The sequence below is a fragment of the Ips typographus genome, linkage group LG16 (assembly GCF_016097725.1).
Source record: "Ips typographus isolate SLU linkage group LG16, UJ_Ityp_2.0, whole genome shotgun sequence".
Classification (NCBI taxonomy): domain Eukaryota; kingdom Metazoa; phylum Arthropoda; class Insecta; order Coleoptera; family Curculionidae; genus Ips; species Ips typographus.
This window is the reverse complement of record NC_138437.1, coordinates 8321463-8345790: the sequence shown is the minus strand read 5'-3', so window position 1 is coordinate 8345790 and position 24328 is coordinate 8321463. Positions and strand designations below refer to the sequence as shown.

General features: G+C 33.0%; 3 protein-coding genes across 5 annotated transcripts; 1 reads left to right on the top strand and 2 right to left on the bottom strand.

The window, feature by feature from the left end:
• Nucleotides 1-444: 444 nt before the first annotated feature.
• Nucleotides 445-8677, bottom strand: LOC145738611 (venom protease-like). Of its 2 annotated transcripts, none has more exons than XM_081993482.1 (7): nucleotides 8596-8677; nucleotides 2609-2703; nucleotides 2419-2552; nucleotides 1648-1947; nucleotides 1378-1586; nucleotides 1128-1324; nucleotides 445-669 (listed from the first exon to the last, which is right to left on the bottom strand). In XM_081993482.1, exons 2-7 carry the CDS (start codon nucleotides 2678-2680, stop codon nucleotides 502-504), a joined length of 1080 nt encoding a protein of 359 aa, XP_081849608.1. In that variant the 5' UTR covers nucleotides 2681-2703; nucleotides 8596-8677; the 3' UTR covers nucleotides 445-501. The 2 variants fall into 2 exon arrangements, with proteins under 2 accessions (XP_081849608.1, XP_081849607.1); XM_081993481.1 differs by lacking the exon at nucleotides 8596-8677 and adding an exon at nucleotides 2956-3086.
• Nucleotides 8678-8841: 164 nt separating this feature from the next.
• On the top strand, nucleotides 8842-22670 carry Sema5c (Semaphorin 5c). Of its 2 annotated transcripts, none has more exons than XM_081993478.1 (9): nucleotides 8842-9186; nucleotides 15542-15643; nucleotides 17201-17300; nucleotides 17363-17570; nucleotides 17628-18804; nucleotides 18865-19141; nucleotides 20291-21009; nucleotides 21072-21230; nucleotides 21578-22670. In XM_081993478.1, exons 2-9 carry the CDS (start codon nucleotides 15553-15555, stop codon nucleotides 21961-21963), a joined length of 3117 nt encoding a protein of 1038 aa, XP_081849604.1. In that variant the 5' UTR covers nucleotides 8842-9186; nucleotides 15542-15552; the 3' UTR covers nucleotides 21964-22670. The 2 variants fall into 2 exon arrangements, with proteins under 2 accessions (XP_081849604.1, XP_081849605.1); XM_081993479.1 differs by having other exon boundaries at nucleotides 8842-9190.
• Nucleotides 22652-23642, bottom strand: LOC145738612 (uncharacterized). The gene is made up of 2 exons (XM_081993483.1): nucleotides 23449-23642; nucleotides 22652-23393 (listed from the first exon to the last, which is right to left on the bottom strand). The coding sequence occupies exons 1-2, from the start codon at nucleotides 23501-23503 to the stop codon at nucleotides 23035-23037; spliced, it is 414 nt and encodes a 137-aa protein (XP_081849609.1). The 5' UTR covers nucleotides 23504-23642; the 3' UTR covers nucleotides 22652-23034.
• Between the last annotated feature and the right edge of the window lie 686 nt (nucleotides 23643-24328).

The window sequence follows — 24328 nt, the reverse complement described above, 5'->3', positions numbered from 1 at the left end:
TATCTCTTCAAATCTTTAATTTAAACTCTGTGTTAGAGATGTTCACATGTTACACAAGAGCAGTGCCAATTTAGTCTGTATTTCAGTTTAATTGCCTCTTAAAAATTAATTAGACCAAATCAAGCAGAATATTTTACAACAATGTTAAATTTAACATTATTTTCATACTTGCAATTCTTCCCTGGTTATAATTGCTGAAATTGCAAAGTGGGCTGAAAGTGGTGCAAACGCTCCTATTTGCGATATCGATTTTGAAACCGGTGTTTAGCGAACGCAATAACAAATTTAGAGAATGTCAAGATGCATTACCAATGTTGATAAAGGTTCAATCATAGCATATGACAGTCAATGTTTCCATGCAATATGGAAATCAACACCTAATTAAATTATTTGGCTAGTCACTGCTTTTCTAGTTTTGTTTTCTACACACCAATAAAACCCTGATTCGAAAAATATCCATATTTATTTAAACTTCTGATTATTTGTAAAGACCAAGTTCCATTACTTTTTGGCAATTGTTTGCTTAATAATCCATGGTAAGTATTTGTTCAACCTAGTGTAGACTCCAGGACTACCCTTATTACCACATTCAATCCCCCAAGAAACAATTCCTATAGTAATCCAACGTCCGTTTGGTAGTTGATACATTAAAGGACCTCCAGAATCACCCTAAAATATTAAAATAATGTATGTAACATATGTTCAGAAAATGAAACAAAATTAGGATGACGTAACAATGTAATGAGCAGGAAAATGTTTTAAATGTAACAAAATACAAACTGTCACATTCAAATCATATAGTACAGGTATCATCCAATTTTGGTTTCATTTTCTGTATACTACCTATAATATGAATTTTTAAATCGTTCAACAATTTTGTCCAAAATGATAACAAATACAAAGGAATCCCTAATATATCGCAAATTCCACTCCTCTTCTTGTTCAATACGGAAATAACTCAAACATATTAAAAAACAAACATCCAAAAATATGAATAAGCAGGCTCCCCAAGTACGTAAAGGAAACTTCAAACGAATTGGCAAACCCTGCCTGAATAATCTTTTCCATTTCAAAAATTAACTTATTACATCAAAATGCTTATAAGACGAGTTTAGAATTGCACAAACCTGGCAGGAATCTTGTCCCCCTTGGTAACCAGCAGCGCACAAGTTATTTTCCGTAATTCTTTGCAAAAAGCTGTCAGCACACAGTTCTTGGTTCCAAACAGGAATCGGCACTTGGAGGATCACTTTTGAGGTAGGTCCTGCATATTCCACTTGACCCCAGCCTGCCACCACAGCAGTCTCATTCTCGAAAGTTTCCCCTGAAATGAACACTTGCAACTGGTTTGGTTGGTTTAATTCGTCAAGTTAGTACCTGAAGGAGGAAGGCATATTGGCCAAATGTAAGAGTTAAAGGAAGTAGGCTGACTTAATCGAATGATAGCAATGTCATTGTCGTAAGTGGAAATTTCGAAATTTTCATGTACAACAATCTCAGCTACTGCATAGTCTTGGAAACGAGTTTCGTTGGATTTGGAGAAGTCGTATTCCCCCAGTCTTACTCTAATACTCTCAGCTGTTTCTCTAGCAGTGAGAAATGGAATTCAGTTTTTGTGACACCCTGTATATTAAACAAATTGAGTACTTTTGTAAGCAATGGGCTGCTGTGAGTATATGGAGGTCAGTAATCAGAGCACCACCACAAAATTGCTGTTCTGTGCCTTGGCTGAACTCCTTATGATGGTACAAAGCAGCTAACCACGGCCATTGCTGTACTCTGGCTGACTTATTTGAAGACATTTCCCTCCCTTCTGCTGGCATTCCACATCCAGTAATGTTATCGTTTTCTTCGTAGTCTTCTCCACCAGCAGGAAGATCCATAATTAATTGTGAACCAATCATACCGCTTAGCGCTACATCATCTGGACAACAAACTCCTACAAACCTTAATCAAACCAAAAACAATCTAGTATTAAATAAACGTATGATGACTTGACATTGTATGTAATTTTACTTCTTTCTACAGGAAGTGAAAGCATTCAGTAATTTGATTTTGATCAAATTGTAGTCGCTTCAAATGTGGTGAATGCGGCAGGATAATACCATTACGACAATGATAATAACCACAAATTATCTTATCTATCGAACCACGACAAATTGAAACCAGAACACATGATTTGCTCTTGCTAAAAGCGGTCTGCTTTGAGTACATATCAATAAACAATTTTCTTGATTGTATAAAAATTGAAACCGTTCTTTCGAAGATCAAAGCGTTGCTTATCATTTTTACAGTATAAACGTTTGTTGTGTTTTACTTTTCAGATTTCTATAGTTTACATAGTTCATGGTCTCATCATGATTGATCAAAGTTTGATAGACAATATTAACGCGTTTAAAATTATATGGTTTGTCTTACGTCCTCTCTATAACGCAAAGGTACTCCAAAGTGCCTCTGGTACCTGTCAAGATGTCAATAGGACAAAATGGTAAATGTTTGCAGTGTCCTTTAGCATCACCTGGTGCAACGCACTCCTGATATCGTTTGTTTAACTGTGATGTTAATAAATACAATCAAAACTTTGATTTATCACTCACAAAAGCGTTACCTTGAATTTTCTTCCCAATCCAAGAAATCTCTTTCTTCTTATGTGGTCGCGACTAAAAAAATCGTCGCTCATTGTTGGGTCGTCAGATCTGACCTCTAAAAATTTTATTTTCTTTTGTAAATTGTAATGTAATCTAGTAAACACGTGTGGTCAATTGAGACCACACACGCCACTGAGTTGCTATAGGCTTTTACCTGAACAATAGCAAACTGCTTGTGTCGTTTTTAAAATTTAATTTGATTCCGGACAACACTAATTTTTTTGCATTCAGGCATAATGAAGCATAAATGTCATAGAAAAGCCCTTGAAACTCATAAACAAAGAACAATACGATTTGTTTTGCCTACCTGCTCTACGAATGGCGACCGACTCAACATACACATAATTTGCCCAAGTCAGCAATACAATCACGGTCAACTTCATGATGACGTTTGAATGTCCAGACTAAAAGCCCTGAACCTGAATATTTATTAGTTAGGATAAATGTAAGCACGAATGTCTTATCAACATGCCAATGTGTGGGATACATCCTGTTGTTTGATAGGATTTTATCCCAATGGCTTGAATTCTGATAGAGAACCTAGTTATTGATGTTTTTTTATTCCAATTTACGAACCTGAATGCAAAAGGCAGTAAAGTGTAATGTATGCAACTATACGAACTCGGTTTAATTGGTAAAAAAAAGACAAAAATAGAACTCACAATCAGAAAAATTGTCACATTACTGTGTAATATTTGCTTCAAAATATTTTTATCCACAATATTGCGCACGTAATTAGGAAGTATAATGCAAATGGATCTTTCATGTATTTGTTGCACCAAAATTGCTTTGAGTCGAAGTCTAACATAAACGACAGAATGAGAACATACACGTGGAGGAATCAGCACGACACAAAAACAGTTTTTGCAGGATTTCCTTGGAGTTGTGAAAAACTGGATTTTTACGCTTTATCTGAAAAATTCTAAAGTAACATGTTTATGTTTGATATTCGACGTGGTTGATACATTCGATATTTTTAAATAAAAAAAAATCAAATAGTTCCAATGATGGCAACTACACACGAATGTCTACGAAAATTCAATACAGCAGACCTTAACTTAAATAAATAAAAAACATTTATTTTTCTCTAATACGGCTTTTATACTACATCCCAAGTAACTTCGTAAAATCTCGGGGCAATTAGCCAGCCCATCATATCAACACTCACCTTTTTGGAGGCTTAGAGAACTTAATTCCTCTTTTAAATATGTTGGCTTTTGAAAACTAGTCAGTCTTTTATCAAAACTTCTGGGCAATTAGCCTGCTTGTTAGAAAGTATTAAATGTTGTTTGTAGTTTATACCCATTAAAATAATGAAGGATTGAAATGAAAATAATATGTTTTAAGCATCTTGTACTCAAAAGTTAAATTACATGTTTTCCAATTTAGAGCAAACCTGCTGCTTTCATATTACAATTTATCTCCAACAATAAAATTGGAGGTTTTTCTACCTACACTGTAATTTGCATGAATTTTACGTTTTTAATTCATAACAGTAATTAAGTGTTGTTTTTGTTCACAAATTAGGTCGAATTTGACCACGTTTTAATAATGTATGTTTCTCGTTTTATACTTAATATTCGTTATGATTTTTTGTTTGTTTTATCTTATCTTTGTGTTTGTGTTCTTGAGGGTTGCAATTAAAAAAAATGACTTATTATCTGATACTTTCTAAATTTTGCGCTAAATAAATAAAACAGTTAACCTCAAGTTGATCGAATTATTGATATATCAACAACTAATTTGGGACAAACTGTAGTTATTTACGATAGCAGCGTGTGGGTTTGAGCTGATTAAAAAACGAATTATTTAAAAGCGACACTAACAAAGTGAACAGTAATATATTCTAATTTGTTTTAGCCAGCTTAAAAGTTTGAAAAATGCTCGCGCTTAAATATGCAAGAGGCCCCAATTATCTAGCACACGAGACTATTGGTTTCTAGTATTAGGCGCCAACATCTCGGACTTGTTCAATTTCTAGGAGACATTATTATTACGTAACGCAGTTTTAGTGATTTAGTACCCGCCTATAAAACATAAGAACAAAACTTAAGGCAGGTTTTGTAAACAAATCTCGAAGCATAATAAATATTTCCGATATGGCCAATGGAAAGCGACAAGGACAGGAATTCTTCATCGCCCACCAGGTACTAACATAGCAAGAAAAAAAATTAAAGAGCACTACATAAAACATTAACACATTTTCAAAACTCTTGTGGAGGTACCAAGTAGGTTTTTGGGGGTTCCACTGAGAAATGATGGTTTTTTCGACAATATGGTTGGTACTTTCTGCCATGTGTGCAGAGAGATGTTTGCAAATCTACGTGGGATAAACCAGTTGAGAAATGAAACCTGTACCCGACAATTTTAGCTCGTTGATATTGCAAAGTAGACTTTTATAATTTATACCTTACGAGTTGGTTACACTCGACCACAAAAATAATTTCGTTCGTCTTTAAACCAATCCTTATAAGACATTTTCGCGTAAAAATATGACAAAATAAATTTCACATACACTCGGGCGATATTCATAACCAATAAAACCGTTATTTTCTTTCAGTTTTTTTGGCAAATACATTTTGTATTTTATGTGGAATGCTAATATTGACTATTGCAAGTACGTCTAGGACACACCTTTTAAGGTACCATGCAGTCCGAATTTGTTAACTTATCGAATAAGATAATATTTACAAGCATAGCAACAAATCAACGTTTGTTCTCAAGGTAGTTATGCTACAACCTTGATAAACTTTAAGGAGAAATATGGAAATAAAAACTAGCACGCTTTCGTATTAATTGCTTTTAAAACCATTTAGTTGATACTCATCTTGGTGACCTACCTACTTTTTGTCATAAAGCTTAGTGCATTATGATTTAGTGTCAGAAAAGCTTTTTGCAGCAGAAAAGATGGGCTTTTAATAAGCTTCTTAAAGTTTAATCTAAATAGAAACTTCCGTAGTTTTTTTATTTTTTTAAATAATCAAGGCTAGCCAGAGAATATTGAGTTTTAATCTAGAAAAAGTAGATTTGATCTGTTTAATTATTATAATCCGAGTCCACGTCCTTAAATTCTGTACCGATAAATAATTAAACAACGCAAGTTGAAATGATTTAATTATAACAGGGATTTGGACCAAATTTCTGCATAAATCAGTGATTTCCGTTCAGGGCTGAAATCGAAAATCCAGCGAAACCTTCGATTAATATATCCTTTCAATAGAATTTTCATTGAACGGATTATTCCATAGAAAATGTTTTTAATTTACACTGTATTTAGCATGGTTTTTACGAAGCTTAGGATGTAGGAAGAAAAAGTAGAGTAGAAGGTAGTATTCAAATTTTTTTTTGATTTTTAATTTCCTAATGGTTCTGGCATTTTCCATATAAAAACAAGCAAATTAGGCCACCCTGTACACTTAGAGCGATTTATATAACCAATGCTAACACCCCAATGTTTTAAATAGAGGTAAAAAAGTTAATTTGTATCTTTTTTATCATACAGAACTAACGACTAAAGAATCGGTAACACATTTTTATAAAATGTAAATGTGTTTCTGTTGTTATCACTAATATTCTTATAATTTTAAGTCGATTTTAAACTAAACTTGTTTCTTATAAATTTCATATTATTCAAATAGGTATGTTTCTGTAATTAGGAATGATTTGATCATCCCAGCTTAATCGAATTATCTGTAAATTCCATTAATAGCCTCATTACATTTATACAGTACAAAAGTTCATAATTTCTCCTTTGAAGGATATGACGAGTGCAAATTATATTACCATATCCCAAGAGACGTCTGAAATATTTGTGTGCAAGATCCGGTAAGGAATGTTTGAGGAATGTGGTTCGTAGAGCACAAACACTAATATGCTCCTCAAAGTATGAACTATCAAACGAAAATTCACGAATGAGAATTGTTTCCGGTAAAATAAAAGAATTTGTGTCATAAAGAATGGAATTTACAGTTTTTTACCGATAATTTCTTACTTAGGACCGGAAGGAAAGCCTAAAACATAGATAAAGTTTTAAGAATGTAAAACCCTTTGGGCATCAAAATACTTCGCAGACTTAAAAGCGTTAGGAAAGAATCTTGATTGGTCATAAATCTTAATGCTTGTAAACGCATTGCTTGAGGGTTTAGTCAAACCGTTGGCGCCATATCCTTTTACTTTGATGAAATTTAAATAGATCAACGCCCAAAAGGAAAAAATGAGAGGCACACATACATACATTATTGATTTTAAGCCCGCTCTAATAACAGCTGAGGAAACCAGATTTCCGAAGCCTGTCATTAAATATTTGCATGCGCCTACTCGTTGTCCTATCACTCTTGTGCTGGTTTTTCAAATTTCGCTTAAGATTTATAATTTATTTATTATAATTATTGTACAAGTACCTGTAATTAGACTTATAATCAAATTTCACCTCAGTCATTTTAAAATATGCACTAGGATTCAGTTTGCGTCACTGTAGAGTGTACTTGTTTAGCGCAAAATTGCTGTACGTGAGTATTGTAACGTATTTATACACATAAACCCAGTTGAATTGCAATACTAGCAAATTTCAATAATTGATAAAACATATCAAGACTGCTTGTCTCTCATATAGTAATAAACAATCAATTACTCAATTCGAGTAATCTTCATAACCTTTCACCAATGCGTAGTAAGTTTCTGTTAATCTATATAATATGTACGAAGTTTAAGTACATTTTTTGAACCGTTTGACGTATTGTCATATAACTCCCTAATAAAAAAGAAAACAACAAAATTACGATAATACGATAATAAAAAATACTTATCAACGCAATGTTTAAACGTCAATTGAAAATAAAAAATAAAATACACAATGTGGTGTGGTTTAGACAATTAGCCATCATTTCAATACATTCTTCTGTTCTTCGTGTGAGTGCGATACAGAATTACAGTTCAGTTAAAAACATAAAAATTGTATTTTCATTTTAATATCAATTAATAAGGCCAGATCAGTTTGTCACAAGATCATTCTTTTGCAAATAGCACTAAAATTACGTGGAAGTAGATCACTCACAAAGTAATAGGATATGAATTAAACAGTTTTAACATTTAATGTATTTCCAATTGCTCAATAGATTTGCTGATTTCGCGTTACAAAGCAGTTTCAGATTTAATTATTACTGTTGAAAATTGATCAGAGCATAGAGGTTAATTTTGTAAAAAACACCTATAAGTTAATTTTCACTTTCCTTTGACACAATACGAAAAAATCCTATTTGAGTTCAATTTTTGAATCAAAGGCAAAATGGAACTGGAATATAATACAGTTAAACATTTAACCAGTTTAAAAGCCGGACATTTTATGATTATTTTCTAATTCAAGCTTTGTGTGTTACAGTTACCAGAAAAAAGTATTTTTAACTTCCAACCCCTCATTGTTCAGGGCCTGAACTCTTTTTGTGACATAGCTCAGAAACTTTCAGAAAAAAAAATTAAGATAGAAGATTATCCAGAACCAGATTATTTGATACGGTAATCATTTCCGGGTTTATTTAGAACAATGTAATCTGTTCCAGATCCACAACATATTAACACGAAAAATACTGTAAATATTAGTAGAAAATATGACAATCACTTTTATGAGATTTCCGACAAGTCTCGATATCAATGTTCCGAAATGGATGAGAGTACAAAATTGTTATAACTGATTTTTGAAGCTTATTCAAAGTAAAGTTTCACTTAAATTATTAATACCTGACGACACATATGCCTCTGCTTGTTAGCTTCATCAGGTATCCATTTAGTTCTTCTATAGATATATAAGTGTTAGTCAAGCTAAATAAGGCATTTCCACTTTAGAATTTTTAAATACCAAAAAACAAAAAAATTTTACTAGTAATTTACATACAAATTAACATTGTTAAAGGTTTTATATCCCTTCTCTAAAAAAACCTGCAAAGCGACTTACTGAATAAACATCAAGCAACTTCTGAATGGAAACCAGCCCTTGCCGTTCAATCGTATTGATATTCTTGTCACTTGAATTATTTAGTGATTTGCGGGTTCTTAATGTTTTTATATTCAAAACAAAAAGCGCATCGCTTTAATTCTCCAGATCAGATACCTAACCAGTTTCTGGTAGTTGAATATGCGAGATCTGCGCAGCTGTAGAACCTAGTTCATCCATGTAGCGAGAACCCGAGAACCGAGAACTAAACGGGGTTCAGTTCAGTTATGTTTACTTACGTTCGTAGTCGAGTCGTACGTAATTTGGTACCGTAGAGTCCGCGTTATCTCAAAGGTTGTTTACCAAGGCCGTTCGTTAATCTCAAATTATTTTCAAATTGTGCGTTTGTTTTTAACGCATGGTATTGTTTACATAGAAATTCGCGTCTTTTTAAGGAACCACCAGCAAAAAACGCGATATTTGTAGTGAAATTTAATCATTTAGTAACAGATTTTTGGTATGATGGAAAGTTGCAGAACGTTTTGCCGCCTTGTTCTTCCGATGCTTGCTGACCTCCTATGCCATGTTTTTTGAAACACTTTTCTAATAATTGTAAGTAGGTATCATATTATTATTCCATGTTTGATGTATTCTTTATTGAGTTACTGTACTTATATGAAAAGTTTAACATTTTACCGGTTGGATAACTCTCGCAGTTTTTGTTACAACGAATTGACCTAGCTGAAATTAGAAATCTTTAGAGAACGAAGTCAAAGTTAATTAAAACTCTCTATTTTTTCACAAAACTTTCATGTTCCATTAACATAACCATCATTTGTATTGAAGGTAGCTATTTTCTTTACATTGGTGTTTACGCACTGAGCACAGTAATGATGTTTCAGCAATTAGTTATGGCCATATTGTCAGGTTGATTTCGTGTGTGGAATCAACCAGGAAGAGGATTTGATAACTCTCCATTTCGAGGATTTAAATTAACAAACTTTAGGCAACTTGTTGTTTACATCCTTTCGAAACAAGGTACGACTTTAAGCCTCTTATCTTGAACTCCAGAAAAGCTGTCTTCAAATATACAATTTCAAAATTTGTCAAGGAGTTAAATGATTATCACTTTATAATCACATATCAAATTTCTTTCCGTTAAACAACAAGATTAAATTCAATTGTATTCCAAAGTGTCTTTGACACCAAAACAAAAATATTAACTCGCGCATTTGTTACAAAGTGATTACAAAACAATTCCTTTGGCAAAAGAACCCATAAATTGCACACTAATGAGTTTAACTTCGACTGAGATGACTGGTCACTAACACTCTGTGCCTTAATGTCTCGAATAAGCATAATCCCAAAGAATTTCAGTATTGTGTTCGTTATCACCATAGTGATTTAGATAGACAGAAACGCCACTTAACGAATATGATACAAGAAATATTTAAGACATTTGACCCTGCAACCTTCCAGTTGCCTAGTAAATACACAATCGCCCGTTCTTAGAATATGCGTAATCGTGCATTTTTTATAAGTTGATTTTAATTGCTTAATGATACGAAAGTTATTGTATGTTTGCTTATTGTTGCTTGATTTTGTTTACAATTGAAACCAACACTTAACCTTAACAATGCCTTTGTGATGCTTAATTTTTTAATGCAATATCTGAAGATTTATACTGTTGTACTAATGAGAGTGAATTATAGATTTATTTTTACTGGAGAACAAAAAATGGGGAAGAGTTGAACCATCCACAGTTCTTCATAAACTCATGGCTGGTAAAGAGCTTAAATTGATATGTTTTTGTCTACGTGAAGTCATATATGGGAACTTCCTCACTATCTGTATCTTATGTAAAATGCTTCCAGATATGGTCCTCTCAGAAATAATTCTAATATTTTTATAAATACAAATAAAAATGTGTAATGTTTAATGTTGCACATATGGATCAAGTATAATTAAAATATTGTTAAGCAAACTGTTATATATAATTTTAAATGAATGTTTGTTCTTGTAAATTAGACACAATGCAACTGACATACAGAAAAAATTGTCGTAGAATTTGGTTGGTTGTACCATGTCAAACGCCTTGGGCAGGTCACAAAACTGTGATTTTTACTAATAATGTTACTAGTTAGTTTAATGGGTAATTCACTGGCATAACATCAGAATTCTGAAAAATTTTGTACACATCTTCACAAGACAGGTTTAAAATAATATATTTTTAGTATTATTTAAAAATCCTAAAAAAACATACTGCTGGTATTGAATTCCTCTTTCACCCATTAAAAAACTCACAAACATTCAAATTCATATCAAACACCAATAAATTACGTTCGAATTAAATACTTTATCAAATTCATATAAAAAAGAATAATTAATTGGTTCTTCTCAATCAATAAAATTAACCGTTTTGAAAACCTATTAAAACGTGTACACAGATTCATCAGATTTCAGTCAAAACACCATTTTGGACAACCCAAACAACAACACAGTAATTTAAACTGCTAATTGGGAAATGAATCGGTTAACATTAATTATTCAATAACCAATAACTGGTTTGATTATTAGTGTTATTTAGAGATAGCAATTCGAAATTTGCTGTTAATTATGCGCTTAGGGAAATTTGTACTGTTGAAATATTCCGCGATAATGCAGCTAATAATTCCAAATATTCGGAATATTCTTGGAAGGTATACGTTGAAAATATGGAAGATTATTATTATTTTCTAAAGTATAAAACCGCTTGGATGGAAATTTAAGCGACATTCTTCCAATTCTGATGAACGGAAACTGGTAACCTAGAAATGTCGGTTTTCAGGGTTGGTTTTTTACGTCCTAATTAACGCAAGTACAAAACTTGTTATTCCATTTAGGGAAATTGTACATGGCAAAATGTATTTTTTTCTGTGATATCTTATGTTGTTTTTACAAGTCAGTTTACTATGTTAATAGTGCATTTTACTCTCCAGGAGGGTTTCAATTTAAGTTTTGGCTCATTTTGTAGTTTTTTTAATCCGTTTTCTAATGGCGTTTTGGTGAAATCTATAAGAGTTCAAATAAAAAATTTACAATCATTTGGGTAAACTATCCCAAAGTACTGTATTGTGTTACTTTGACTGAAATCAATCCTAACATTACAAGGGTTTTGTTAAGACGACTTTTATCCACGGCTCCTCCTAAAGGTGGTTAAAAGCAATATACATTTTAGCTTTATTTTTCTCATTTTGCGGTTCTATGACATTAAATAATACTGAGCCTATTGTATCACCGTATTTGTATTAATGTACTCAAAGCCAGATGATGATTAGAGGCAGATTCGGGTTTGCTGCCCAAACCAATTTTGATTTTAGTTGTGTTCTGTTTCAGGTAAGTGATTAGGACAGGTAGACCATTACTGAAGAAGCTCCAATGGCCAAAACAACACAGTCACACATATACTACTACTCGTTAATTTGGTATTCCATTTTGGTCCTCAAGTTTATTCGTAAACTAGAGGCAGCACCTAATTGACATTCCCAGCAAACTGTATTTAAATGATTAAGCCTGTTATCTGAAGAATATATTTAAATACTCAAATCTACCAGTTTAAATAGATTTTTTTATGTTAGGGTGCCGATGAACCTGAATATTTTTATAATTAACTTACTGAAGTAGTGAAGAAACCGGTCATACATTCAGAAATGGACGAATTGAATTTGTTATGCAGGCATTTATCAATATACGGGGTTTGCCAAGTTTTGACGTTCATTAAAAACGAGTCTGATTTTTTTATCGAACGCTATAGTGACACGTTCATTTATTAACTTTAATGGAGGTGTGGCATTTTTCATACGCTAAGGGTTAATTATGCATGTAAATAGGTTTCAATAAAGCAGTAAATTATCTTCTGCATCTATTTACGCTGAATGCCATAAAAGAACTTTTAAGTACATAGTCAATTAATTTAAGAACAAAAATGTCTCTGCTGCAACCAGAAACGATGACTCTTTAACGCTATATCTGTAGAGAGTTTTATTAGTTTTATCCATCTATTCTGTTAAATTACTCTAGGACTTGTTTCTGAAACAGTTTGAAATAAAACAAGGTTTTGATGCTCTTAAAAGTGTTTCTTATTAAAATTATAGAGCTCACCTTTCAATCAAAAATATTAATAGGTTATTAGAGAATGAGAACTAAAAAGTCTATAAAGTATAATACTCAAATGACTTGCAAATTTACACTTAATATTACTTTCAATATATTTATTAATAAATTAGATTTTTTCTGCGTCAGAAGAGAAGAGAGGAAGAATGTGACTTAAACTGAATTTCACAAAACACAAAATTTCATTCTTATAGTTTTATCTAGCTAGATGCTAGTCTTCATTATCAGGGTGAGAAATTTTACTTATTTACTCTAGAATTCTCAACTAAAATTAACATTTTTATTTGTGAACCAACTGGCTTTAAAGCTTATCCGTTCCACATTTTGGCACGTAACTCCCATAAAATTAAAAGTTTCACTCCACTTATACTGGACTGTTGTAAAATTATCAAGAGCATTAACATGAATATATTGGCAAACCCTTAAAACTGATTGGCTCTTGAAAATGCTACACAAGAACCAGTTAGAGAGGTGAGATTTGTCGTTTTCCCGGTTATTGTTTATACAGGACCATAAACAAATCGGGTTCATTTACAATGAAGACAGAAAGAAAAAGCTAATGTCATGTTCCAACAGACGCTCCAAGATTCTGTATAAGGACGTAATTTTTCTTGTCCTGAAAGATTGACAGTTTTAGTAATATTTCAATGGACAGCTAAATGAACCAGGCATGCTTAAGTGTGTTTCCTCTCTGTTTATTTTATTTCGTTTTGTAGAATGGTCGTGACTCCGATATGTTCGGATCTCCTCACTGAGCACTTGAAGTAAATTAAGTTGATAATACACATTTGCTTGTCTGAAAGTTTCGTCACTTTATATTTCGCTACAAGGCAGAATTAGATTTTATTTAGGGAGTATGACAGGTTGATTAATTTCGGTCAAAAGTTCAGAAAAAGAAACACGAGCCTTAAAAGTGTACATCTGCTGGCAACAGATGCTTGGCATGTGCCTCAAATTATAGAATCAGATTTTACAGTCAGGGCCCCTTTTTTTGTTTTGTTGTGCGGAGCAAAGTGCATATTAACGGATGTTCCTTCTTATATCATTAAATCTTTCAAGTAATTGAAGTTTGTCTTGTGTTGAATCTTGAATGTGCCTTTCAAATACGAAGAGATTAAATATTCAAGGTCTGTAGATTAAGCAACTCAAGTGGATGTAATAAATATATGTATATCCTCCTACAACAACACGACCTAGACAGCATTATAAAAAGGATTTTTAATTATTTTAACATTTAGATTTTATCGTCTAACAACATCCCAGCCATAGTGTAACACGCACAGTTTTAAAACCATTAATATCGACCAAGACTAATAAATAATCCCTAAGGCCCCACTGGGGTTTTGGGTCTTCTATACCTACCCACTAAAAAGTGACCAGGCTTGAAAATAGACCCAGGGAAATAAAAAAATAAAATTTAAAATTCAATAAGCCCCCTGTCAAGTTGTCTTTCAGAATTTTAAAAGGCCTTTTTGTTTAGGTTTACAGCGTGTCTACGCTAAATGGGACAAACAAGAGGTTTTTCGATTTTATCTTGGAAGCTTTTCATTTTGTTGGACTCAAATTGTTTCAGTAGCAGTTTGGTAATGAACTGACTTCAGTGAGTGTCTGGTCAGCTTCATTAAATATTTAAAATTGACAGAATATTGAGCAACTCATTTTACAAGGAAATATTATTTTAACAGTGTGAAACCATTATTAATTCAACACCTGAATGGTGGTGTGTTTGATTTTTTTTATTTTTACATCAAATTTTACATTAGTGAGATCACTTAAGCAGTGATTGTGTGTTCGATGATTCTACTCTATTGTATTAAGGTTTCCTATACGTAAACTATAGAAAAATGCAATTGTTTTTTCTCTTTACCTGCCAGTTCAAGGCAATTTAACCCCTTTGGGTTATTCACACAACACAATACAAATAGTAAATTTCTTAACTTGTGAAACTTCGGTATAATTTCCATGATTGATTTTGTGTACGAAATCCACCAACCTACTGAACAACAAAATTTTAGATATAAAACATTTTCTTCTGTGCTTACCGGCCTTGTTCAAGCCATTTTTGGTTCCTACTACTACAAATGCTTTTGACGAATTGTGAAAACGGCACACCCACTTAATTGCCTATTTCAGTAAGCACATGTTAAGTAGTAATGTATACTTACAGCAATCTGCTAACGCCCCCGCTGTATAACATTGTAATCAACTAGATTCAAAGATCCGCATTATTTTAAATAAAATTAGGACCGATATTCCCAAACAATCCTGCAAAAAGTTCAAGGCTTGAATTTGAAAACTGAAACTTAATTACTATTCAACAATAAAAGACAATCCACATACCGCTTTATAGTGAGCTTATTATACGTGTCGGCTAGAGGCACATAGATTGTTACAATCCCTGGAAAAAACTCATTTTAAAAAAGATTTGTTTGGGCTTTTGTAGTAAGTGATAAATGAGTCTCATATAGGATTATTCACAGTCCGGCGGTTGATTTCACCTCAGAGAGGATTAAACAAGGCTAGGAGCACGTTTTGAAATTGTAACTGTTAAATGAACTGGCATGTCTGCTGATTCTTAGAAGATCAAGACGGTCGACAAACTTATTTCATTAGAAATTAAGCCTCTTAAACTTTAAAGATGATTATTATACTTCCCACAGATGCTTAATTGAAATTATGTACTTTCTATTTATCCATATTTGTATATTTGGGAGAGGCGCAAATTTGAAAACGCAACAACACCAAACCCACATATCTTCTTGAAGACTGATACTCATTTAGCTAAACAGTCTAAAATGTATGTAATTTGTTTCAGAAAATGCAAATATGAACTACAGGGGATCTTTCTTCCTTCATTTCTTGCTGTCCTTAGTTAGTGCCACTACTAAGCATGACTTCAGATATATTTCTCATAAAGGTAAGTACCTAATTTACACCTTAAAACTCACGTACACGTTTTATCAGGCGAAATATTTACTACAATCAATCGCTAGTAACCTTATTTACAAATCCATCTTGTTTCTTATCACGAGAGAGACTTATGGTCTTATCTTTCACAGCTCTGGAGATCAATACACTAAATATATATTTATCTAAACTTTAATTTCAAAATGCATTTTCCTATATCCTCCACAAACAATCGTTCGTCTTTTAGTGTTTGCATTTAGTACCTCAGATCATAAAATTAAGATAAATACAGAATCTATATTAAATCCACCAGAAGTGTAAAAGTTGCACATGTACGTAAATGAAAAGCAAATATATGCATGCAAACTTTTTTATCAGTAAAAGTCAAATATGAAGAATTTATAATATGTCCTGATTACCTGTTATATCATATTTTTAATACACTTGTAACTTATCATATTGTGAAACATGTTTTTGACAATGTTAACATAATCAGATAACAAAGCTGAGTACAAATAACAGTTTAATTCCCCTTATATTTAAGCTCTTAGAACCATTTTTAAGAAACGTGTCAGGCAGACTTTGTGTCTATTAATTTATCTACAACATAAATGAATGTTCTGTTTATTATTTTAATCTCGACATTTTTTTTCAAGACTGCAGATGGTTTAGCAATTAAAATGTCCCTGAGTTATATTTGTCTGGTTTGTCAGGAATGTGCAAATCACAGTTAACCAAACACAGCTCTGGTCTTTGTCAATTTCTTAGATTTGTTGTTCTTAATTATTATAGGAATTCTATTAATATACGAGTACTTAGAAAAAAATCTAATGTAATTGAAAAGGATTTGGCAATTACATTTATAGGGGACCATTATTTATTGATATCAGATGAGCTCACTTAGTGTGGAGGTAATAAACATTTAGAAATCGACCTATTTTTTTGCAAAAATAAACAAACACCAATTGGGTACAAGTTTTAGCTGTTTAGCTTCTTTAGGCATTTTAAGTATAAACCGAAATTTTTTAAATTTACCATACAAAATATCTTAATAAGCAATTAAATCAAAATCAACGATAACATGCATTAAAAGAGCAATAAAACATTCGAAACCTTTTAAAGCATCTTAAAAGAGCAGCCGACTATTACTCTAAAACATTAAAAAAGCATACAATAAATTAATACAACTAAGTTTTGTGGACTATTTGCATAATTTAAATTTACACAGCTTGTGTACACACGGTATACATGGTAAATTAGAAACCTTCCCATTTTCTCTTAAGGTAATAATTTTATTGACCACCATGTGGTATGGTAATGAAGGATTCGGTAATATTGAAATCGATGCATTAAAGGACACTGCTCTGTTAGGTGAAGATTTCTATGAAGGCAGGTTTTTATAAATGCATAAAATCAATTGAGAAATTGTGGGAAAAAACCGATAGAGGGTGATCTAGACTACTGGAATCAATATCTAAAAATTATCACAGAATTCAAATTACCAAGTAGGATAGTTAGCTGAGACACTCAAGATAACTTCTATAAAACATAACTTAATGCATTTTAGATTTGGAAACATCCATCAAACACTTCCCTTTAGAAGGAGTGACCTCATACTCCCAAATGCTTTTTGATGTATCCAGAGATCAAATTTTTATTGGTGCCAGGTAATTAATTTTTTTTTCCATATTGTGACATCCAGTATTCTAAATATATTGGCACATTGCAGAAATGCGTTATACAGACTGCACTTATCAAAGTTAGAACTCTTGGAGGCTGCATTGTGGGAGCCAAGTAAAGAAAAGAGACAGTCTTGTATCTACAAAGGGCAAGGGGAGGAAAACTGCCATAATTTTATTAAAATTCTCCTAACAAACGGTCACCAAATTTTTACTTGTGGTACTAACGCCTTTTCACCATTGTGTTCTTGGAGAAATGTAAGTTACTTTAACAAACTTTAATCTGAACGCTAAATAAGAACTCATATATTTCAGATTGATGATTTGTCCAATATTACTGAACTTGTTGATGGAATCGCAAAGTGTCCTTATAATCCTGCCGCAAGTGTGACAGGTTTCCTGTCTGACAGTTATGATTACTTCTTTGGAGGAACGGCAGATTTCTCTAGTTCTGATACAGTGATCTCAAAATACATTCACAGTGCTCCACCTTTAAGAACAGAACAATATAACAGTTTCTGGTTAAATGATCCTCAATTTGTTGGTTCCTTCGAAACATCCAAGTTTGCCTATTTTCTGTTTAGAGAAACTGCCGTTGAATATATCAATTGTGGAAAGGTCATCTATTCTAGAATTGCCAGAGTGTGTAAGAATGATAAAGGACGTTCCACTAAATCGATGAGCAGCAATTATTGGACTACTTTCATTAAAGCCCGATTGAACTGTTCAGTTAGTGGAGAATACCCTTTCTACTACAATGAAATACAAAGTGCTCAATACATACCTGAACAAAATGTTGTGTATGCAACTTTCACTACTCCTGGAAATAGCATTGCAGGCAGTGCAGTCTGTGCTTTCAATCTGACTGCTGTAGATGAAGCATTTAATGGACCTTTTAAATATCAACCTGAAATGGATCGGGCTTGGACTAGTCGTGAAAATGAGGGATATAAAAAACATTTAAGCTGTGCCCCATCTGAACAGAGCTACGTAATAGAATCTACAAAATATCAACTGATGGACAATGCTGTACAGGCTACAAGCTTAAATCCTTTATACACAGTAGAATTGGAAAGATTCTCTCATTTGACTATTGATGTAGTTGCTAGTAGACAGCATCAGTATATTAATGTAATTTATGTGGCTACAGAAGAAGGGTTAATCAAAAAATTGACTTTGTATCCACATTCCAAGAAAGCTTGTTTAGTAGAAATTTGGCAGACATCAACTAATCCAATTCACTCCATTAAAAATATGCAGTTCCTTAAAGAAACCAACTCACTTTATGCTACAACTGAAAATGGTGTAGTCAGCATACCGGCAAATCATTGCAGAAGACATTCTTCGAAAGAGAGTTGTCTTAATGCTATGGACCCATATTGCGGATGGAATGAAATGCTGGACAGCTGTACCACTGCGTCACATGGGGATCAAAACTCTTGGATTCAAAGCTTAAATTCCTGTCCTATTCTTGATACTGCAATTGACGGAGGTATTTTTATTTTACTTCTTAATAGTGACGTTAAATGGTAAATAAATATGTTTAACACAGGTTGGAGTGCTTGGTCAGACTGGGAACCGTGCTACCATAAAATATCATCAGATACTGATACAGACCACTGTCAATGTAAGATGCGCAAGTGCAACAACCCTGCTCCAGCCAATGACGGTCAACCTTGTGTCGGGGCATCAGTGGCTGTAACCAATTGCACAGTACATGGTGGTTGGTCTGATTGGTCCTCTTGGTCTGCATGTTCTGCCACTTGTGGTGCTGCTGTAAAAACTAGGCTCAGAACCTGCACTAATCCTGCACCAGCTTTTGGAGGACGGTACGTCTTTATAGTTTTATTAAACTAAAAATAGAAACACGTAAGCAATCATTACAGCTCAATTATAATATGATGACCGAGTGAAAGGTATTTAATCCCCGTGCGATAGCATCGGATAAAAATTAAGCGTCAAAAAGTCACTTCATCTAAATTTAATTACCTTATCATTTTTACAGTAAAATTGCGGCCACTTTAATCTTTATGAGGAGTAATTTTAACTTCATCAGTTACGGCAGAACAGGATCTCTTTCATTAAAACCATATCAGTTGTGAATGTCATTAATTTATTCCGTAAAAGTGTTATCCACACTTTTTTAGTCCGTAGGTAAACCAGCTTTCTAATTCACATCTCAATGTTACAATAAATAATGGGCTACTCTAACAAATAAATGTGGTAATTTGACACAACTGCTGCTTGAAGTAATAGTCATCATTTTGACTTTGTAAAGGCACTTTGCAACATGGTTATTTAAAGTATTTACAGTGTTATAAATATTTTCTTGTCTTTTTTATGTGGTTTAAGATAGATTTAAAGACCGAGAGCACAACATGACTGTACCTTTGGGATTCAATCTTAATAAATCTGTTGCTCATGTTTGATGCAGTCACCCTACTGTTCATAACCATCTGGTAATGTGTGAAGATATGATAAAAAAGTAAAAAAAATTTTACTTACTTGGCTTGAGTCGCTTGCTCTATACACGTGCTATCATTAGCAGAAATACCTAACATCTCCTAACAATTAAAATAAGTTACTTTACATATTCAAAACACTTCAAGGTTTTAATGTGGGTCCCATTCAAAGGATGCATTTAACCTTTCTTGAATTGACGCGCCTATATTTCAAAATTAAATTTTAATTTTAAATTCGATAAATACTTCAGAAAAGATCCCTATATGCACAGTTGATATGTCTGAAAGATAAATGTTTGATACGTATGTAGTTAATCGTAATGCATCTTTAGTTCGAGAAGATTGGTGGTTAAGGCCGAAAAATATGTAAATGCGATGCAACAAAATAAATATATTTGAGAGTAACAAAGAAGCAATTTCTGAAGCTTTGTGGCTTGGAGTTATGAATTAAATAAAAACAATTGTTGTATAAACCAAACGAAAACCAATATAAAAAACAATAAAATCTTTTTTTAGGGTTTGTGTGGGTCAAGATCGTACTGAAGCCCTCTGCCTGGAAAACCCACCCTGTCCAACCCAACCAACAGATGGGGGTTGGTCAGCATGGTCCTCATGGACTGCGTGTTCAGCAAATTGTGGAGGAGGTTACCGAAATCGGCACAGAAACTGTGACAACCCTTCGCCCAAAAATGGAGGACAGTACTGTAAAGGCAACGACATTGAATATGAAACCTGCCACGAACAACCCTGTTTCAAAGAGCACCGACAAATGCATCTCACTGAGTGGGTAACTGACTACAATGTTTCCATACGCCATTTTCATCAAAAGAGGTTTCGAATCACTTGCAAGGCTCCAGTAAAACAAGCACATTTAATAAAAATTAACGTAAAAGATGAAAATCAAGTTTGTTATTCTAATAAATGTGAATCGGAGGATAGTGATCATAGTGAATGGGGTTCTTGGTCAAGTTGGAGTGAATGTTCTGCAAGTTGTGGAGGAGGCACCCAATATAGAAGTAGGATTTGCCTTAAAGGAACTTGCTTAGGACCTGAAACACAAACAAAAGATTGTAATAAACACCCTTGTGAAAACAATTGGGGATGTTGGACAGAATGGTCACCTTGCAATGTATCTTGTGGCTGGGGGGTCAAAACTCGATACCGGGAATGTCTAGGGCACAAATGTAAGGGTGCTAACAAGGAAATGCAGGCTTGCTATGACCAGCCTTGTGGAAGTATGAGCTCCAACTCAAACTATACCAACAACATATACTAATTAATTTCTTTTTTGTTAAAGATATCCTAGGTTGGGGAAATTGGACCGAATGGTCACTTTGCGATGAAAACCAACTACAATATAGAAAAAGAATGTGTTACACTGAAAATCCTGGGCCTCACATGTGTCAAGGCAATGCTTTAGAGAAAAGAATGTGTGTAGGCAATACCCTAACGAATGGTACGTATAAATTCCTGCCCTATTTAGATTATTCTCGCTTAAATCAGTTTAAATGTGTAGGTTTATGTATAAAATTATATCTTAAATTGAATATGCGATTAACTAATAGGAGCTGTTTAGAATGTGAACCACATACTGACAAGTGCTTCCTACACTTATAGCGACTATATTATGATGTTGGTCTAGTACCTGTTTATCGAACAAGTTTACGTTAAGAAAATTTTGTATGGTTTGAGGCAGGTTTGTTAACTTGTTTTTATACCCAGCATAAATGGTTTATGAAGCACTTGTACATTGGGAAATCATCATTGGTATTTTAAATTGAGCTTTTTTTAAATTCCTTTCAGAATTCAACGTCTATGGACTACAAGCATTAGACTGTACCTGCGCAACATCCAATTTGAGCTGGTTCTTTGTAGGATTAATACTAGGTGTATCACCTATGTTTATCTACTTCGCCATTAACACATTGAAGAGGAGAAAATTGAAAATCCCTAGTTCTCCCCATTACATCACTGCAGCAACGCCACTTTCGACATCTAATCATTATGTTACAGTGCCGGTGAAAGACAAGTCGCAATTAAAGCTGTCACATAGTCACAGTCATAACGGTAGTGGGACTATTAGGTCAAAATTTGATTTTGACATTATTCACTTAAAGAGGAGTAGTAGTGAACTTAAAAATGGACATGCTAAGCAATATTATAATAGTGACAATCATTTGTATGAATAAGCTCTCTACTTATATATTTTAATGCTGGGGCCACAGAATACAAGTTTTTTATGTATTCTTTGGCTCAAAAAATTATATGACTGATTAATTTAGGATGTAATTTATTCAAGCAATAATAAGAATATATTTGCTGTGCCAGTTGAATTTAACTGTCTATCCTACTAATATAGCAAAAAAGTTAAATTTTAAATGTGATAGTGTATATGTTGTTGAATTTTTCAGTGTCTATTTTTTGATGATTTGCAATGCAATGTACCTGTTATATAGATGAGTGACATACATCTTTAAATTTAGAAACACATAATGTTATTTAAATTACTACTTACTTTCATGATTTATTTTAAAAATAGTTAGGTACACTAGGATATTACTTAAGAACATTTTTCAGTGTTGTATATTCTTTATAAGAACTCAAGTGTACACTTGTTTTAAAGTGTTTTTTTTTTAAGTTTAATAACATTTTTTTACTCTAAAAGAAATGTTACTTGTGCAGTTTTGGGACTTATGAGAATGTATAGTGTTTACAGAACATTCTCAAGAGTGACATTAAGATTGCATTTCACAACTGCTCATAATTTTTGACACCCTTTATGTGAGTGTAGACAAAAGTGCCAAAACAAAGTGACTCTGTGAGTGAGTCTCAATTGATTGTAAATACTTAATTAGATTACTGTTTTTTTAAATAAAATTCTTTAATTAAAACCAAAGTGTTTTATTTGTCATTATGACTGTTATAAAACAAGTTTTATGGCAAGCATATTATTACTATAATAAATTGAGTAATATTATATTATAGTAAAATACATATATAAATTGCTATAAAGTTTTAAATAAATAATAGATACACAAGATTCATTTGACAAAAATCATCACAGGCTCAACAAATGTTGCAAAAGCAAATTAAATACTAATTGCATGAGAAGCTACTTCAGCCTTTATGGACATGGCTGACTTGCATTTGTGAGTTGCACAAAGCCCCTTATACATAATGTGTAAAAATTGTTTCTGACCTGTAAGGGTACACACAACTAAAAATGCCACAATAACAGATCTTTGTTAATTAAAAATAGTCTACTTTTTCTTAATTTTTGGAGAAGTGGACTGGAACACACTACTAGCTGACATTAAATTCTCAATATACTGGCCTAAAACTTGGTTTTCTGACTTCAACTTCAAATTTTCTTCTTTCACACTATCTACTCGCTGTGATAAATCATCTAAAGTGTTTTGTAACTCTAAAACTTGAGAAATTAAGCGTGCCTTTTCCTCCTGCTCATCAGGACTTGCATCTGGTTCAAGGGAGTTGTGTTGTGGACTAGAGCTCCCATTGGTAAAAGTTGACTGTATTGAATCCATACTCCTCCCGTGAATCATGCTGGAAGAATTACCCTCAGACACTGAATTAGCCTCTGGTTCATCATTAATTATCACTGTTAACACAGGAAACAGATATTTATTGAGGTTGAATCATGATTCTTTAATTACCTTGAGGATCGTCGTCAGCTAGAGGAATGTCGTCCTGGTTCTTTGACACCGACATAATTACACAGGATTTTATGGAATGTAAGTAAAAAATTTATTAAGTTTACTATGAATTTTAATAAGTTTTTAATAAAAATAATACAAAACAACACGCAAACAAAACAATGACTTTTTCTATTCACAATGACAGACTGACGTTAGGGGACTAGACTGAAGGAACTATTCTTGTGTTAGCCTTGGGAGATGTCTGTATTCACCGCCCTCTATACTAGAAAGCCTAAAATGTCACTTTAAATGGCGGCGTTAGCGGTTTTCGTTTTATACACAAACGTATGCAGATGCAGTAAAAAATATGTTTTTTTAATTGTTTCGTGTAGTTGATTGCAAGTTGTGAGTGAAAAATCAAAGAAAGGTCCATTCCTGATCCAAATATGTATAGATAGAGCTTTTTTTTACACAATAAAGTTCAGCCTAAACAAATTGGTTAGAACATTTGTCCTGGAAAGAACAACACAGAGCAAACTAGTTTAAACACTGTTCAGTATAAGAAAATCTGTAAATCCTTGAAACTAGGTAAGCAAAACTGGTAAATGGTTCTTATGTTATTACCAAGAACATTCATTCAAAATTATTTTTGTTGCTCTCACAATGAAGGATGCTTTAAAATGTAACTCACATACCTGTGCATATAACAAGTACCTAATAAGTTTACTGTACTAGAAAGCACTTGTACCTACCATTGAGTATAGTGTTGGAGTAAAATCATCCCACTTCAGTGTTCAACCACTGTTGAGTTAGATCCGGTTTTTTGTAAGGTAAAAACCTGACACGGTTGGGCTTTTTTCTGAATTGCTGTTACAATGTGGCTTGAAAAACTTATGAA

Excerpts from the sequence above, each read along its gene's own strand:
- LOC145738612 (XM_081993483.1), bottom strand. The coding sequence starts at position 23,503 with ATGTCGGTGTCAAAGAACCAGGACGACATTCCTCTAGCTGACGACGAT. Across the intron at positions 23,394-23,448 it reads AGCTGACGACGATCCTCAAG|TGATAATTAATGATGAACCA; the intron begins GTAATTAAAGAA and ends CTGTGTTAACAG.
- Sema5c (XM_081993478.1), top strand. The coding sequence starts at position 15,553 with ATGAACTACAGGGGATCTTTCTTCCTTCATTTCTTGCTGTCCTTAGTT. Across the intron at positions 18,805-18,864 it reads TGATACTGCAATTGACGGAG|GTTGGAGTGCTTGGTCAGAC; the intron begins GTATTTTTATTT and ends TGTTTAACACAG. Across the intron at positions 21,010-21,071 it reads CTATGACCAGCCTTGTGGAA|ATATCCTAGGTTGGGGAAAT; the intron begins GTATGAGCTCCA and ends TTTTTGTTAAAG.
- LOC145738611 (XM_081993481.1), bottom strand. The coding sequence starts at position 3,031 with ATGAAGTTGACCGTGATTGTATTGCTGACTTGGGCAAATTATGTGTAT. Across the intron at positions 2,553-2,608 it reads GATTGGGAAGAAAATTCAAG|TTAAACAAACGATATCAGGA; the intron begins GTAACGCTTTTG and ends TTAACATCACAG. Across the intron at positions 1,325-1,377 it reads AATATGCCTTCCTCCTTCAG|GGGAAACTTTCGAGAATGAG; the intron begins GTACTAACTTGA and ends TGTTCATTTCAG.